Source organism: Polyodon spathula, chromosome 11 (genome assembly GCF_017654505.1).
Source record: "Polyodon spathula isolate WHYD16114869_AA chromosome 11, ASM1765450v1, whole genome shotgun sequence".
Lineage (NCBI taxonomy): Eukaryota > Metazoa > Chordata > Actinopteri > Acipenseriformes > Polyodontidae > Polyodon > Polyodon spathula.
The window spans coordinates 19,281,891-19,298,509 of NC_054544.1; the positions used below are offsets into that span (position 1 = coordinate 19,281,891).

Consider the following 16,619-nt stretch of genomic DNA (forward strand, 5'->3'; position numbering starts at 1 on the left):
GTTTGTGGTGTGGAGGCCTGTAATTATGTGGTTAGCTCTGTTTAAACAAACAAGCAAACACAAAGTACAGTTAGGTCTGTAGGAAAGTCAGCTCTACAATAAGCAATCTGCTGAGTGACAATCTCTACTGAGTAGCACCCCATTGAGCCATGAGAACAATTCCATAAATATCAAACTATTGAATTCATTTGGTAGTCATTCAAGTCAACAGGAAGAGTAATTATGACTGTTATTAACAAGTCATTCTTTACACCAGCAGCAGTTCTTGTCTGTAGTACTCTGTGCAGCTTCTCTGTATGTCTGTACTACATAGTAAGCTGATTAACAACATGCATTACCAGATGGCAGCAGACTTCATCCAAAAGTATGCAAGCTTAAAAGGCACCAGTCAGATGCACAGTGCCATCTACAAACTTTCAAATGCCTGGAGGTGTTGGGATAAAGGTTGGTTTTAAGTTAATATACACCGTATAACGGGAAATTTTGGCTGGTATTAAATTCGGCCTCCCAATTTGAGAACCGCTGCTTTACACTATACATAGCCTCCATCTTAACTTTACAAGTTGTGATTGTGTATTATTATTATTATTATTATTATTATTATTATTATTATTATTATTATTAGTAGTAGTAGTAGTAGTCGTAGTAGTAGTAGTATCGTTCTGCAAACAACATAAGTCAGGCCAAAAGCATGCATTTCTTAAGCAGGTATAAAAGATAAGCCAGATCCATTTAGTACCACTTTAAAAGGACATTTCACCAATAACTTGGCAAAATAAACACTGAAGTTTTAATACAACATTTTTTTTCCTATTGTACCAAAAATCTAGTCTAGATATTGTAGCAGTTACAATATTCATGCAATGTATTCTATACAGTCTACTGCACGGTAACTTTTTAATCAGATACATTTTCCCAAAGTGCCATTGAGTTGGGTGAAGATCAGTTCTACATTTGATTGATATTAAGCAGAGTATGATGAGTTATATTATCGGAAGCTTGTCCCAGTGGTGTCGGGATGCAGCAGGTTAACTGGAAAAAGCTATTTTTTAACGGATACTTACACTGAGTGTAAACGCTTGTGTGTGTCATTTCCCGGTATTTGAATTTACTCCCTCTGCATTGAGTATTTCCAAACAGGTAAATTCAAGGCTGGCTACTACAATGTTCTATAGAAGTCTGCACTATTCCTCAACAGGGTTGCCCATTAAAGGCAAGCAGTGCAGTCGAGAGTTGTGAGGTTTACAGATGCTGTCTGAACAGGTGTGTCTTGAGGAGGCGCCGGAAGGGGGTCAGAGACGGAGGAGTCCTGATATTCGTGAATAGGTCGTTCCACCACTGAGGGGCAAGGCTGGAGAAAGAGCAGGCTCTGAAAGCAGGGCAGCGGAGGGAGGTACAGCTAATCTGCCATGGAGGAGTGGAGGGGGTTTAAGAAGAAATTATAGTCTGGAGATTAGACCAATTAGAAATTAGACTAATTGTCATAGAAATGTATTCAGTGTGTGTGTGTAAATTGATTAATTTCTGTTTGCAAAGCATTTTAAGCAATGTTGACTATATGTATGTGTGTGTGTGTGTGTGTGTGTTCATTAAATGTATACATTTTTGTTTGTAATTGTAATTTTTGTACATGTAAATGTATGTTTGTGTACATGTCTATCTATCTATTTCTCTACAGAGGACACAAGGAACACGTTGAGTGCACACTGAGACTACGGTCTCCCTCGTTCCTATACAGTCCTTACTGTGCTTGTATAAGGATTGGCAGATTGTTGAGGTGGTGTAAAAACATAATGTGAAAGGAGCACTGGTATTGCTATGGAGACCAGAGATCACAGAGCACACTGTTTACATGTACAGTATGTGGATTATTCCGTAATCTGTGTGAAAAGTATGAACTATTTATTTTTCCCTTTATTAGTTTAGGTACTATTGTTAATGCTATTAAAATGACCATATACAGAGGCTCTGAAAAGTATTCTCCCCCCTTGAACTTTTCCACATTTTATTGTGTTACAATAACAATTTGTAGACTTTATTTTTCACTTTGACATTATGGACTTTTTTTGTGTTGATCAGTGAAAAAAACTCCTAATTAAATCCATTTTGATTCCATGTTGTAACACAATAAAATGTGGAAAAGTCCAAGGGGTGAATAATTTTGAGAGCCACTGTATGTTAAATGTCTATGGAGATAGAGAATTAATATTTTTCAAATATTACCACCAACATGATGTAAAGAAAAGTTAACAATATCGTCACTAGCCGAGTGTCACCCTCCTCCAGTGACACGGTGGCTGTATTTGGGTGACAGCAGGTAAATCTTGATCCCTGCATCCTCACTTCGGTTTGAAGCTGAAGCTACTTTGGAAAGCTGTAGGTATTCATGCAGGTTTTGAGGATCTGTGCAACTAGAACATCAATTTTCCTAGAAAACGAAACTATTGGGGCTCTCGAGTGGCGCGTCTGGTAAAGGCAGGATGCACCCTATAGCCTGGATCTTGCCAGTTCGATTCCAGGCTATTCCCTTGCCTGTTAGCTGCTCGGAGCTGCATTATCCTCCAACGCTATAGCTCCGAGGTGGCTGCATGGTGAGTCTGCAGTGTGAAAAGAAGCGGTCGGCTGACGACACACACTTCGGAGGACAGCGTGTTCATCTTCGCCGCTCCCGCGTCAGCGAAGGGATGGCAGGGGTGAGCCGAGCTTAAATAATAAGTGAATATTCTAAAATGGGACAAAATAATAAAAAATAATTGTCGACTACTAAATTTAAAAAAGAAAAGAAAACCAAACTATTTATTTGATGTAGCTCACTCTTAATGTGTTTATTTCTGGTCTGAAATACAAACGTGTATAAAATGAAAGAGCAAGTAGCCCTTTAGAAGACAAGCCTCTCCAACATGGGAAAAGAAGAGAATGCAGAACAGTTTAAGTTAATGTAAAATTACTAATAATGCACGTACAACACTACGAAGGTTAAATGACTCCACAAAACAAAAGGGATGGTCCAATACTTTTTGCAGGATGAATTACATTGATGTTGGTCGTGGTAATGCACTTTCTTGATATTAATAACACGTGCAGATGCAGAATGTAACTAATGAGGAGACTCTCTGCACTTATGCAGCAATAACCAGTTAAATTCAATTAACATGATTAGAAATGCAAACAAAAAAAACAATTAAAAAAACATACTAAAAGGAAGAAAATGTTGAGAGTCGGATAAGCCAAGTCTCCCCATCTCGCCTCTTCCTCTGGCACAGCTCAAGCGAAAGATTAGTGGCCTGAATTGATTTCCATGGGAACACTGCTGGTCCAGCTGTACCTGTACAGTGTAGCTCTATTAGACAATCACATATTTTCTGCTGTAAGGGCTTCTCTCTCGGAAGAGGGTTCTTCAAACTTGCCTCTTTATGTTGTAGAACTATTTATATATTCACCGTGGAAATACAATTGTGCTTTTCATAAATACATCTAAGCCACAAAAATATACAGCAAAAGCCATTGGTTAACTGAGTCAACAGCATATTGTAAGAAAAAATGACATTCCATTTGCTATTGAAGCAATACAAAACCTAATGCTTTGTAATGATCAGAATGAAGATACACAGTCATTGTTTTAATGTAACACACATCCTGTGTGTATTGCACATGACTGAGCCAACTAGGGTTATACACCTCTAATTTGCAACCACACCAAAAAACCACAGTGTACTATGAAAAACCTTATTATAATGTGCAACCTGTAAATAACTCATAGATTCTCCTAAAATGTGTAAGAGGTTGTGTGTTATATTGAAACAGTTACTGTATTCTGAATGTTTTGCTATCTTCAATGCTCATAACCCTGGTCCAACCATAAGTATTACAAAAATGTTTTTTATTTAGTATTGTTTGTTGCTGTCCTGTGTGACTGTAGTACCATGACACTAATGAAAAGCTCTTCTTTCAATACTGCAGACCGGTGTGTAAAAACCCATAAATCTTTCCTAATATTGACCAGCATCCTGAATTGTCAGCAATTAAATTAAGCAGGCTGAAAAAGAGAAATACAATGCAATCTATTGTAAGTACAAAGTCGGTGAAATGTTTTTAAAGCATAATCTCCTTGGGAATGTTTGTCCTACAGAATGAATATTCCAGGACTAAAACAGGGAGTCAGAATGTCCCAATCACCTTCTTTGAAAGAAGTTCACCAACCAGGTCTAGATACCTAGGAAGTAGATGCTTGTCCCTGATTGCGTTTTCATGGTCATCTCCTTAGCATGGTTCTGTTCAGCTGGGGTCGGTCCATGAACAAGACCCGCAGGCCCAGGGGAGCCTGCTCCAGCTCCAGCACAGTGATGTTGTTGGGCTGGGAGGCGCTGAGCAGGGGGCCCGGCACATACAGAGTCTGCTGGGGGCCCTTGCGAGGCCAGTACCGGCCCAAGTTCACCCCGTTAATCCACACCTGGCCCTGATGACAGAGAGAACACAGATATGAGAATTGTATTTATTTTCTATTAAATTTGAGTCTTTTAGATTATTCGATTTTTTTTTTTTTTTACAGGGTCAGTGGGGTTACAATCTTTACTGTAGATTAAGTGAACTTTTGTTAATACAAACTGATTAAACAGTACAGTAATTTGGTATTCATTTTAAATTCAATTCCTAACAGTTAACTGGAAATAAACCCAATGGAAATGGGACAGGATGAAGAGACAGCATTCATATTACATTTACTAACTCTGTGGAAGAACTCAAACTTCATCAAATGTTTACGTATTTCCTCTAAATGTTTCTCCTCCCCAGTTCATTCCATTAAAAATACTGCAACGATTATTGTTCTCTTTTAAATGGTGGAAAATACCTGCATTAAAAATAAAAAAGGAAAAACAAACAATTTCATTTTGGAGTGACATTGATAGAATTGTTTTTCTTCCTGTTCATGGAGTTCCACTTTTTGGTATGGTTACCGCCTTTCTGATTACAAGGCTGCCTGCACTCCTTTTCCCACTCACCTTGGTCCATCCCCCCAGCTTCAGGAAGGAATCCCAGGCCACTCCCGGGGTCTGCAGGGTGCCCGAGTAGAAGGAGGGTCCTGGGGACTCCTCGATCGTGCTGGCTTCAGGATTGGACCGTTTCAGCTTAGATTGTAGCCAACCACTGGCTACGGCCTTGTCGATGTCGAGAGGGTACATCAGCCAGTCGGAAAGGATGTCCATCCCCAAGAAGAGATTACTCACCAGTCCCTGAAGGAAGCATGTCAAAATAACTGCCATTTCACAATACTCAGTCAGTCACCACAACGTGTTTCTTGCTTGTTGAGATACTGGGTTTAAGCATTTAGTGAACATTAGCCAAATATTGATATGGCAAAGACCAAAATACATAATGTAATGTAGTTTAACCATCATATATATATATATAGTATATATATAATATAAATATGTATATATAATATATAATATATATATATTATCTGTTTTTCGTCAAAAGTCATTTAAAATATTTGTCAATGACAAAAGTATTGGCACCTTTACATTAAAAGTCTGTAAAAATGCAATAATTGAAAAAATGTAATTGATTGAAATGCTATTTAAAATTGTACCTTGAAGTCATTGATATGGCTGCCGAAGTTGACCCGGCCCATGTTCTCCACCAGGATGTCTAACAAGTCCCCTGCCTGGCCCGTCACCTTCAGCACCAGGGTGGTGTCTCTCTCCAAGAGGCCCTGGTACACCTGCAACAACACAGACTGCTTTACTGCTTCTCACCTAGGAGACTGTGCATTCAGTGACTGATACAGTATAAACAGATTAATCTATGGGTCACAATATATTAGCACACAATAATATATATCTTCTTGGTTTTGGACAGTAATGTGCCACTTGTGCATTACTGCCCAAAACCAACTCGAAACACATGTTATTGTGTGATAATAATATATTCTAAGCCATGTTATTTTATATAATGGCTATAAAGATGGCTTGCGCTACTCTGCTAACAAATTGAGGTCCCACTTACACACCTATCTGCTCTACTGGGTGGGATCTAATACCCCGAAACTAACTCCCTGTCCCTCGGGCAGACCACCCAACTCCAACCTCGGATATACACACAATTTTAGAATTTCTATCATTCATTCAAATTACCATCTGTAAACATTATACAAATCACTAAACATGTTTTTACATTATAGTAATTTACCAAATTACTATTGTAACCAAGTTTTACCATGAAGGCAATTTCCCATGCGCTAGCAGCAAGCAATAGCGAGCCACACAAATACCAGATTGAACCATCTAATGAATCTTTGGCAGAGGGTCACATTTGTAATATTTTAAGGGGTAACTCTGACAAACCAAAGTATTTTAAGCACAAAGAGAATACTAATTTTGTGCACACAAACACATAAACATATTTTTAATATAACAAATTTCATATTATTCTACTATCATTAATTGTATTTGAGTTGTTGTCTGTGCTTCATCATTGAGCCATACATACAGCCTAGACTTAAGCGCAAAGTTAGTGTTGTTGTTAATGTCTCTCCTTAGCACTTTTCGCTAATCCACAACTCTACCCACATGTCCTTGTCCATAAATCAGGTTTAGAAAAGTTATTTTCTTGCAAAAATGTCTTTAAGTGCCACAACCTCCATAGGGTTTCCTATTTGAATTATTTTCCATGTACTTGATAAATAAACATATTTGTAACTACCCTCACAAGGGTGTCTGAAAATAACCACCTGTATTTGTAAAACAAACAGCAATCCATGAAATAGTACCCTCGAGTAAAATGCTAATGTCTTGTACTTGCTACACACAGGTTTAAGGGAGTCAGTAACTGATGTAGTCTGGTTGTTAATCTCTGAAACGTTATCTCTTTCCTCTTCAGCAGGAGACAGTTCCTTACACTACAGACAATAGAAAACTGTCCTCAACCTCAGCCTCTTACCCCATTGACCATGACGTATCCGCGGTCGTGAACTCCATTCAGAGGCGAGATCACTGGAGTCGGCTCCACAACAGTCCTAGGCAGTTTAGTGCGGTACAGCATGTAGCCGTAATACTGGAAACAAAACAACACACACACACGCAGACCAGAGTCAGGGTAAGCATCACTCAATGCGTTTCAGGACTAGGAGCGCACACTGTGGACTAGTTAGTGCTGAGGATTATGTGGGAGATTATATATATATATATTAGATAGATAGATATATAGATCGATCTCTACACTCCTTAATTATGTGATCTAGTCTTTATATGAGAAGTGTGGCCTAGAGATTACAGATAAGAGACTGGGAAAAAAGTGTGCTAGTTACTAGTGTAGCAGACAGTGCAATCAATCAAGTCAGGTTGTTGCTGGGTATTAACATACAGTTTAATTTTTTTGAGGAAGTTGCAAGCTAAGGTTTTTCTCTTCTCTCTTGGTCAAAGTGAGCCAGATGCAGCTTTGTGAAGCTGGGTAGCAAACACTCCTTTGCATAATAACGAACTGAGATCTCTGCAAACAGGCAGTTCTGGACATTGATGAGAAGCAGGTCTCTTCCCCCCCCTCAAAAAAGCAGAGGGAGAGCAGTCAATCACCCTTGACAAGACAAAAGAACTTTCAAACAGTCAATCACAAACTGTGGGCAAGGAGTGGTCCAGAGATCAACCACCACTGCGTGACTTTAAACACCACCGATGATTTCAAAGATCCAATCAAGACGCGTCAAGGTTTAATTCAAAAGACTGCGACAAGCAAGAAGTCATGGTCTGAAGTCAGGTTCTGAAGTGGGGGTAGAAACCGGACAGAAAAATGGTTAAATCATGTTCCGAGCAGGCTAATAGGAGGCTGAAATCAGCTCTGTAGAGGGCCCTGCTCTCTGCCCTGCGAGAGACTGAACCAGGAAACAGGACACTGCATTGATCCGAAAGCGGGTCTTTATTTTTATTTTGCTGCTTGAAACCACCCATGAAACCAACAGAAGCAAAGAGCCAGCAGCTGTGCCTCTGGAAGCTCCTGTAGCCCGTACAAAGAACTGCAACAAGAACACTTTTACAAACTACATAACTTCAACTGCAATGCATTCTTTGAACTGCAAGTTACGTCTGATCAACTATTTCCAGTTGGAAACCTTCCGACAAGTCAAAGATAATGTTGCAAGACTATTAGAATATAGCTGCTATATTATATTATACTATATCAATAGCTGCCTCCCTTTGAAAAGAACTACTGTTTTGCTGAGAGCCGACTGAATACAATGCCTAAAACCCAAGGACAACTGTCTTCTTTTTTTCGGTGGAACTTCAGATATAGAAAGATGGGAGAAGCTGCAGTGCTCTCAACACCCCAGGAAGACTGACTTCTTTGTTAAAAATCGATAAGTTCTCAACATATCAAATATAAAACATTTTATGACTCCAGATATTAAGTAGGTAATGCAATCAAGTTAGTGGTTACATTATTTTAGGAATAGAATATAATTTCCCATTTTGGAGTGTGCAAGAAATGCATTTTGCTTGTTGAAATGCAACTCAAAGGAGTTGCCTAATAAATGAGGAGAATTTGATCATTGCCCCATTTCTAAGTTAATTTGAATATAGAATCAATTGAGGTTGATAACACATTGTCAGTTGAGTAGATAACTTCGAAACTAAATTAACACAGTAAAACTAATTTGATAAATTAAGTTACTGGAATGTTGGATTCCATTCTGAATGGGAAGTTGAGGCCACAGGAAATGTACTGTCTGCTTGTGTCAGGGAAAATTAGGTATACTGTGGAATACTGGTTATTGCTGACTGTGGAACCAATCTTGGCTTATTGAAACAGTATTTCTTCAACAAATTTAGAATAATTCTATTTTCTGTTTGCTTTGGACAGTCTTACCTGTTTCACCTCCTCAAAGGTCAAAGGATATTGGGACTGCAGGGGCCCTTGTGGGGACAGGCTGTCTAGGAGTCCAGTCAGGTTGCCAACCTAAAATCAGAATGGACAGCGCAGTTCAGTCCAGTTGCCTTTAAAACACAACTTTCTTATTGAGAGTGTTCTAAGGGAAGTTTTGTGATTTAGACAAGTGTGGTCAATATATTCTTGAATTCACTGATGGCTAGACACCACAGTAAATCTACAAAAATAAAAAAGAGATTAACCTTTCTCAGAGAGACGAATCCGTAGGCATACTTTGGAGTTGGAGGAGGCATTGGGCCCTCTGGTAGAGCACGGAACTGGGGGACAAAATAATAATACTAGCAGTGAATATGTTGTCTACGTGTTATTGCATAAGAGATGCACCGTAATTTCATGTGGTTTGGATGAGAGGACTGCAAAGCTGCTCAAACTGTGCAACACTAGTCTCTTATAAATAGAGAGACTCTACACAAGATATTAACTTTTTTTAATCCCATAAAAGAAAAAACAAAGATTGAACTCAGGAGCTACTATTAAAAAAAAAAAGGTTTTAATTTTTAACATCATGCCATATGTTCTCTGATGACATCTGTAGGATATTTCTCATACATCATTTATTATGTTATCAACCAGCATTAGCCTAGTGGTGCTGGTTTTCTGTGGATTTGTATTAATGATGTCTTCCCTCTCTCTCCAGCAGGGGATAGAAAAAAAAAAATCACCATGCAAAAATTGTCTTAATTTGCAACCTGAGCACTGGTGCTAGCTCTCCCATGTCGATCTATAAAATCCCAATCTTGTTCTAGTTTTGTTTCTGAGTACATCCTTCTGTCGGGTATTAAGAGCTTCTCGCACACAGTTGACAGCAAACAGTGTTTCCTCAGAGTGAATCCATTTGTACCTTGCTGATGACGTCCCTGATTGCCAGCAGCTTGTCAGTGGGATCTCCGGCTTCAGAGAGTGGAGCGTCATAGTCGTAGCTCGTTGTCACTGGGAGGAATCTGCTGTCTTGATCAGCACCTGGAAAACAAAGTACCACCTGATCACTTCCTGCGCCAGTTTCACTCCATCTATCTAAGCAACCAGACCATGCAATCTACAGCACAGGAATTAATTACATACAAAGAAGCAGCTGTTTCATTTTTTATTTTATTAGAGCCCAGGGAACCAAGGGAAGCACACTCATTTTCAAAAGTACACAGCTTTTGCTTTTCAGATTAAGTTTAGGTTTAAACTTACCATTCCAATAGCCAAAGTTTGTGCCTCCTAGAAACATATACCTGCAAAACAGTAGACAAAAAACATACCTTTTTTTAGTGCATATAAACTAGAAGGGTGTTGGCCTATCACATCAATGTGCACTCACAAATGATTATGCTTGTAGATCTATTAATAGCCAGAAGGTGGATTTTTGGGATGTTTTGGGGAAACCTTTGGTAAAATCTGTAACTGTCCCAGATTCTTTCCCTGAAAAATTCCAGATCAAGGCTTTCGGAAGTTATAAGGGTCACAAGCTCTCGTAGAAACAAACAAGTATGTGGGCTGCACTGCATGTAAATGCTAAGGTGGATCCCTCTTGGTCACCTTTCAAATGTTCTTTTAGAAAGTCTATTCTGTGAATAGTTTAAGACAGGGGTGTGAATTCCTGGTCCTCGAGGCCTGCAAAAAAAATCCGAAAGACCAGTGAAAAGGTCCGACTTGTCACTACTTTGCTTTCTGCTTACAATTGATTTACATACCCCCTCTTAAAAAAACTAAACAAAAAATCTATAAAAATAAACAATTTTTTGTATGTGTGGATTAAAATAAATAACTCAATACCGTTTTTTTTTTTTTTTTTTTAATTATTGTATGGTAGTTAGGACCCTCACAAAGAACTGTTTCAAATGTTCTTTTAGAAAGTCTATTCTGTGAATAGTTTAAGACAGGGGTGTGAATTCCTGGTCCTCGATGACATGAGTGTGTTTATAAAGTAATAAGTGTTTCTCTTACATGTTGACACTGGCCCCCAGGGCCAGCATGTCTCCAAGCATTTTGCTGACCCTGCTGGTCTCCACACTTGCGTGATTGTCTCCCCAGTGATCCAGCCAGCCAGTGTAGAATTCTGAGTTCACCTGCAAGATGATAAAAACACACACCTTCACACACAAAGCCTTGGACTACAACTCTTAGAACGCCACAGTCAAGGTTTGATTGGCTACATGTTGGCTTTCTCAAAAGATTTTCTTCCTTATAGTATCTCCTACAGTCCCCTAAATGTTTTCAAAATTATACACATTATCTCACTTTTATCACATAACACATAACCTAGTGCCCGGGGGGGGGACGGGGGACGGACAGAACATATCTCACTAACCAATGCGGTTGCACATACATTGGGAGACAAAAGAAAATAACAGAAAATATGATTTGACACACCATCTTCGTAAAGCTTCTTTAACAACAGGTTACAAAAGTTTGAAAATCTACACCAACTAAATGATAACAGTCTAGAAAGTCAGTTGTAATGCTAGTTGGAGGTAAGATTATTATAATTTTTTAAACCATTGGTTGGTTATGTGCCCTTAAAAGGATGAAATGCTCAGTGTACTCACTCACTCACTCACTCACCAGGGGGCCCTTTCGCTCAAATCTTCGTTGCCGTTCAAAGGCCTTTGTTATATTGGTGTCTAAATGAACGAGAAGAAAACGAAGATTAATGCCCAAGGTGTTAAGATCTTTCTAATTTAGAAAAACCCCTAAATTGATTTTCACATGATTTCTCAGTTTATGTTGCACTGAAGTGCTGTATTTCAGTAACTGGTGTCTAAAAGACCCCCACCCCGCACTGGAGTATAGACTACCTGTCCCGAAGTCGATGGTAGCATAGAGCCCCTGCAGGGTCCCGCAGGTCATCTCCCTGTCTGTGTTCCCATCGGTGGTGAAGAGGACTGCGTCTTCACCCAGGAAATACCGGAACATCACATTCAGGTGGCGGAGGTAGTTATAATCGCAGGCAAAATAGCTCCCGTATTCATTCTCCACCTGCCAGATAAGGGAGAAAATATTAGAATAAGACGGCCAGAGTTCTTGTGAAAGGATTGTCTTGAACGCTATAGATTTTCAGTTTTTTCAGTCAGTGATCTTCATCATCATCATTTTTTTCTCTGCTCTTCTGAAGCCAGCCCCCTCATACCTGGACACTGATGATGTTCCCCCCATTGTTGTAAAGCCAGGGCTTCATCTTGGGCAGGAGCACAGCCAGCCAGCTGTCCACAGCCTTCAGATAATCTGCAGCAAGAAACAGGAATAGAGCACCTCTGCTCACTAAACTAGCAGGTTAAGAAGACTCCTAAACTTAAGGTCAATGTGTTATCCAACAAGTGTTAAGAGTTCTAGTAATAAACATTGTTTCAGAGTGAAGATTTTTTTCCCTAGACGGATCACATTTTGGAATGTATTTGCTTTCATTCAAATCCAACCACATGGCTGGCCAAATCACGCTGTTACCAAATTAAGTTGCGTTGCTAAGCGAGTAATTCTACAAATTCAGCTGTTTAAAAGGTGAACCCTTGACCCCACTCCAATTGTTCAGTAACAAGAAGCAAGTGCCTCTTACTCAAGGCAGTGAGACAGGATTCATAAGGAGCTGTACTTAGGCAATCTGAAACTGTGTGGGGCATACCAAGATAACAAAATAGTTAACCAGGAAAGCAAAGTTCAGGTAAGATAAACACAATTTACATGACACTATAATGCATCCTCAAAACACAAGGGGAGCAAAAGAACATCCCATAGAACTAGAAAAAACTATTTAAAAAATGTATATTCTTAGGCTATGGTGTATATTCAATTGATCGAAACAGTCTCGATACTGTCACCACTGAAACCATTCAAAAATCATTCTTTCATGGCAACTAACACTTCTACAGTAACAGTGCCAGTGAGCTTATTTAGGCTGTTTATTTCTGATACAACACATACAATTCTGGGCAGTTTTTTTATTGACTTGAATGGCAGTGGTATTAAGGTCTGCCACTATTTAAATGAACCGAAGCAACCCCAGTATGTTTTCTGATGCAGACTTCCAGTAAAACTTCTCGTTTGAAGTCATGGATGATGGCCCTCAGGGCAGACAGACATCCATCGTGAGCCCCTACCTGGGTCTGTGGTGCGCAGGACAATGTTGGGTTTCTGCAGCAGCCAAGCAGGTAGACCTCCCTTCAAAGGAAAGAAATGGTAGCGACACCACATTCAATCTTCACTCCTCCAAAAACACACTGGAGATGAATTGCTATTACTGAAAATTAATGAACTGTTAATATGGCAATTATCTGTTCCCACCCTCACTGTGTCGATATCAACAGAGCAGATTCAAGTATTACAGTTCGTCAGGTGAAGCTAGTGTCCCTTCAGTTAAAACTATGTTTGGGGAATGTTTACAAATATGGACTGTCAACAAGGTCTGCTTCCTGATAAAATAGTGCATAGAAGGTTAAAGAGTTACTTTATATCACCTACATCTTAATATTTCATTTTTAAAATCTTTAATATCATATTGTGTGTTTTCTCTAGATCATTATTTACCATGTTTACTATTACTGTCCTTACTCAACCACTGGGTCTGATTCTGAAAGCTGAATTTCTGAAATTATCATTGCACACCCAAGTGGCCATTTCAAAAACCACCTCTCCTGACAAACGGTGCGTAGGCATAAGTAGTATGCCTTGCAAAAATGATCAGAAATACCAACAGAGAATGATAAAGAACACAAACAACAGGAAATGAATGTAGCAAAAATGACACCAAAGGATTATAATTTACTGTAAAATGTAACGTTATTAGGGTTGTTGCAGGTCTTAATATGTTTTATATGTAAAAGACTGAAAAATGAAAATGAAACTGCAGTCAGACCCACCATTTCCCACTCAGCGCAGATGTAGGGCCCAGGCCTGAGGATGACCAGCAGGCCAGTCTGGTTGGCGATGTCCAGGAAGCTCTCCAGATCCCTGCTTCCACTGAAGTCATAGACGCCCTGCACTGGCTCGTGGTAGTTCCAGGGCACGTAGCTACAACACAAGAATAATGGAGGGATTCTCAGCAACACTGAATCAAATTGTATACATGAATATGTGTCTTAAATTAAAGAGCAACTTGGTATGGGTGTGATATTACTATTATTATTATTTGTTTATCTAGCAGACGCTTTTATCCAAGGAGACTTACAGAGACTAGGGTGTGTGAACTATGCATCGGCTGCAGAGTCACTTACAACAACATCTCCCCCTGAAAGGCGGAGCACAAGGAGGTTAAGTGACTTGCTCAGGGTCACACAAGTTTAGATTTGAACATGGGACCTCCTGGTTATAATTCGGTCAAAGAAATTGGTGACCTGGTGTGTCGGTGGATATAATAACAAGTCCGTTATGTCTGGTGTCTTTGTTTTTTTTTTTTTTTTTTTTTTTTTTTTACATGTGTATAAGAAATCATTGGGTCAATTTGGTATTTCTCATACCCCCTGGGGCAGTGTTGTAGGTGGACTGGTTAATAGTTAAAAGTACTTCTGGCAGCAATATATAATTACTCAGCAATAAGCCAGTTGACATCATCACATTTTGAGGACCTAGGGTGCAGGACAAGTGGATTCCCCCAAGCTTGGGCCTTGGCACTCAGCCTTTCATTGCGAAAGTGAACTGGCGAGAAAGTGGGGTGTACTCACATCTGAATGGTGTTGAGCCCAGCCATGTACATCTTGAGGAGCCGGTCCTTCCAGTAGAATTGGGGGACCCGGGAGTAGTGGATGCTCCCCGAGATGTACTGGAAAGGGACTCCGTCCTTCGTGAAGCAGTTCCTCTCGTAGTCGATGCTGAACGAGCGGCTCTCTGACTCCTGGGAAACAGAAACGGTGATGGGAATTCTGACCAGGACTGCAGAGCTTCTAAACTGTCTGACTTTGTTTCAACACAGGACTAAATGAATCTAAGACACCGTTGTAAAAGTCTCCCTTGGCAAATGTGCACTGAAACTTTTTGCAATTTACCACGCTTTCCATTGGCTGTACTACCTTTATCTATGATTTACGGTGCTTTCTCTCTGGGTTACTACGATTGATATTCTTCCACCATGCTATCACAGTAGTAAACTTCTATAAGCTTAGTCGGTTCCAATACCAGATGGCATAATCAAATCGATTATTAATACTTCTCCCTCCTCTTTGTCGGTAAGAAATTGCAACATCTGCAGAAAAACACCTAGGGAAACCAGACCAAGCCTGCAAACGTGTGCAGCGTACTGGAACAAACAACAGACATGCTTCACTGGTTAAAATCGATAAAACATTCAACAGTTGACAAAATACAAATGTTTTCAATTAGCCGGAGCGTGCATATTTGACTACGTAATGTGGTGGCAGGCATGTTGAAGAAACGTATTGAACATGTTTATGTGACACTGCAACACACATTTGAGAAAAACAAAAACATGTAACTTTGGTGAATGACAAAAAAGGTATGCTTTTGGGAGCAAAGAACAGTGTATAAACAGGCGGCAACGAACGATATTTTAATGTAAAATAGAACGTGTCTGCACTCTGCAGCGATATATGAGCTTGTGTACCTTCCTATAATTTCCAGAGTTCACAAGTTTCCGTTGTTTTTAATAACTCTTACTTGTTTTGTCATGTGTTATACTGTCAAAAGATCACAATTCACGAGACAACGAGTTGCGCAACATTGTCTGAACTAAAGGAAGATTCTGTACAAAAAAATAATAAATCATACTCAGAAAAACATGTAGTTTAAACATATTTTTAAAATTTGCAATTTAATTAATTGAACCATTTGGACGGGACAATACTGTTTCACATCTGCAAAGTTTAACTGCTCAACATTGTATACTGATAACACGTTCAGTAGTGGTATAGTAATACTAAAACACAGTACATTTAAATGACAAACTACAAGTTTTTTTCTTCATGTCGTTAACTATTTGTAACCGGTTTCTCTGCAGTTCCCTGCTCTTAAAAACGACAGAGAACACTAGGTTTTCACTGCTGTAGGTTTAAACTGATAAATAATATGAAGCTGGAGTTCAACTCTGCACCACTGGTTACACTTTGCGAGTTAAATGTGTGGACAAATAACATAATAATAATAATAATAATAATAATAATAATAATAATAATAATAATAATATCCCTGTCTTGCACACACATCATAAATAAAATAAGCTACTAGGACATGAAATACACAGTCGATATTAATACATAAGTATGTGAATGCAGAGTAAGTCTGAAACAAATTGCAGAAAATAACTTACCTGAAATTTAGGCAGTACAAGAAATACACTCAGCAGTGAAACGAAACCGTATTTGAACTCCATATTACACTGTACTGCGTGGTATGTAAACTAATGCGTAAAACGTTAATTTATTTATCATGGGTGATATTTGTGTGTTTCTCTTCTAACTGAAAACTAAGTTCTAATTAAAATTCTACTTCTCCCTTTTGACAAAACAAGCTCCCTGTACCGTCAAGAACGTCATGTGATTCTCATTCTGTAGGGATTCTGTTAGGTCCTAAACTTGGTCGAGTTACATACAAGGCACATTTAGCTTCGGTGCTAACAGAATGCGTAAACATGTACAACTCCTAACATATGTAAACACATTTGTGTAAAGTAATCGTCTTTCACGTGTATGAGAATATGAGAAAGTAAAGGTCATCTACAATAGTGTATGACCCATTTTTGTAATTTAACA

The 16,619-nt window shown here is 39.1% G+C and overlaps 1 protein-coding gene across 1 annotated transcript; it reads right to left on the minus strand.

Annotated features, from left to right (window-relative positions):
• Positions 1 to 3,053: 3,053 nt before the first annotated feature.
• glb1l (galactosidase, beta 1-like) lies at positions 3,054 to 16,399 on the minus strand. Its single transcript, XM_041263921.1, has 16 exons — positions 16,178 to 16,399; positions 14,580 to 14,749; positions 13,779 to 13,929; positions 13,020 to 13,080; positions 12,056 to 12,150; positions 11,724 to 11,904; positions 11,491 to 11,549; positions 10,873 to 10,994; positions 10,120 to 10,160; positions 9,782 to 9,900; positions 9,123 to 9,197; positions 8,860 to 8,949; positions 6,940 to 7,053; positions 5,591 to 5,722; positions 5,001 to 5,231; positions 3,054 to 4,456 (listed from the first exon to the last, which is right to left on the minus strand). Exons 1-16 carry the CDS (start codon positions 16,238 to 16,240, stop codon positions 4,253 to 4,255), a joined length of 1,908 nt encoding a protein of 635 aa, XP_041119855.1. The 5' UTR covers positions 16,241 to 16,399; the 3' UTR covers positions 3,054 to 4,252.
• Positions 16,400 to 16,619: the final 220 nt, after the last annotated feature.

Coding starts and splice junctions, on each gene's coding strand:
- glb1l (XM_041263921.1), bottom strand. CDS start 16,240: ATGGAGTTCAAATACGGTTTCGTTTCACTGCTGAGTGTATTTCTTGTA. Junction 11,550..11,723: donor TACCATCGACTTCGGGACAG/GTAGTCTATACT, acceptor TCGTTCATTTAG/ACACCAATATAACAAAGGCC. Junction 8,950..9,122: donor GATTCGTCTCTCTGAGAAAG/GTTAATCTCTTT, acceptor TTCTGATTTTAG/GTTGGCAACCTGACTGGACT.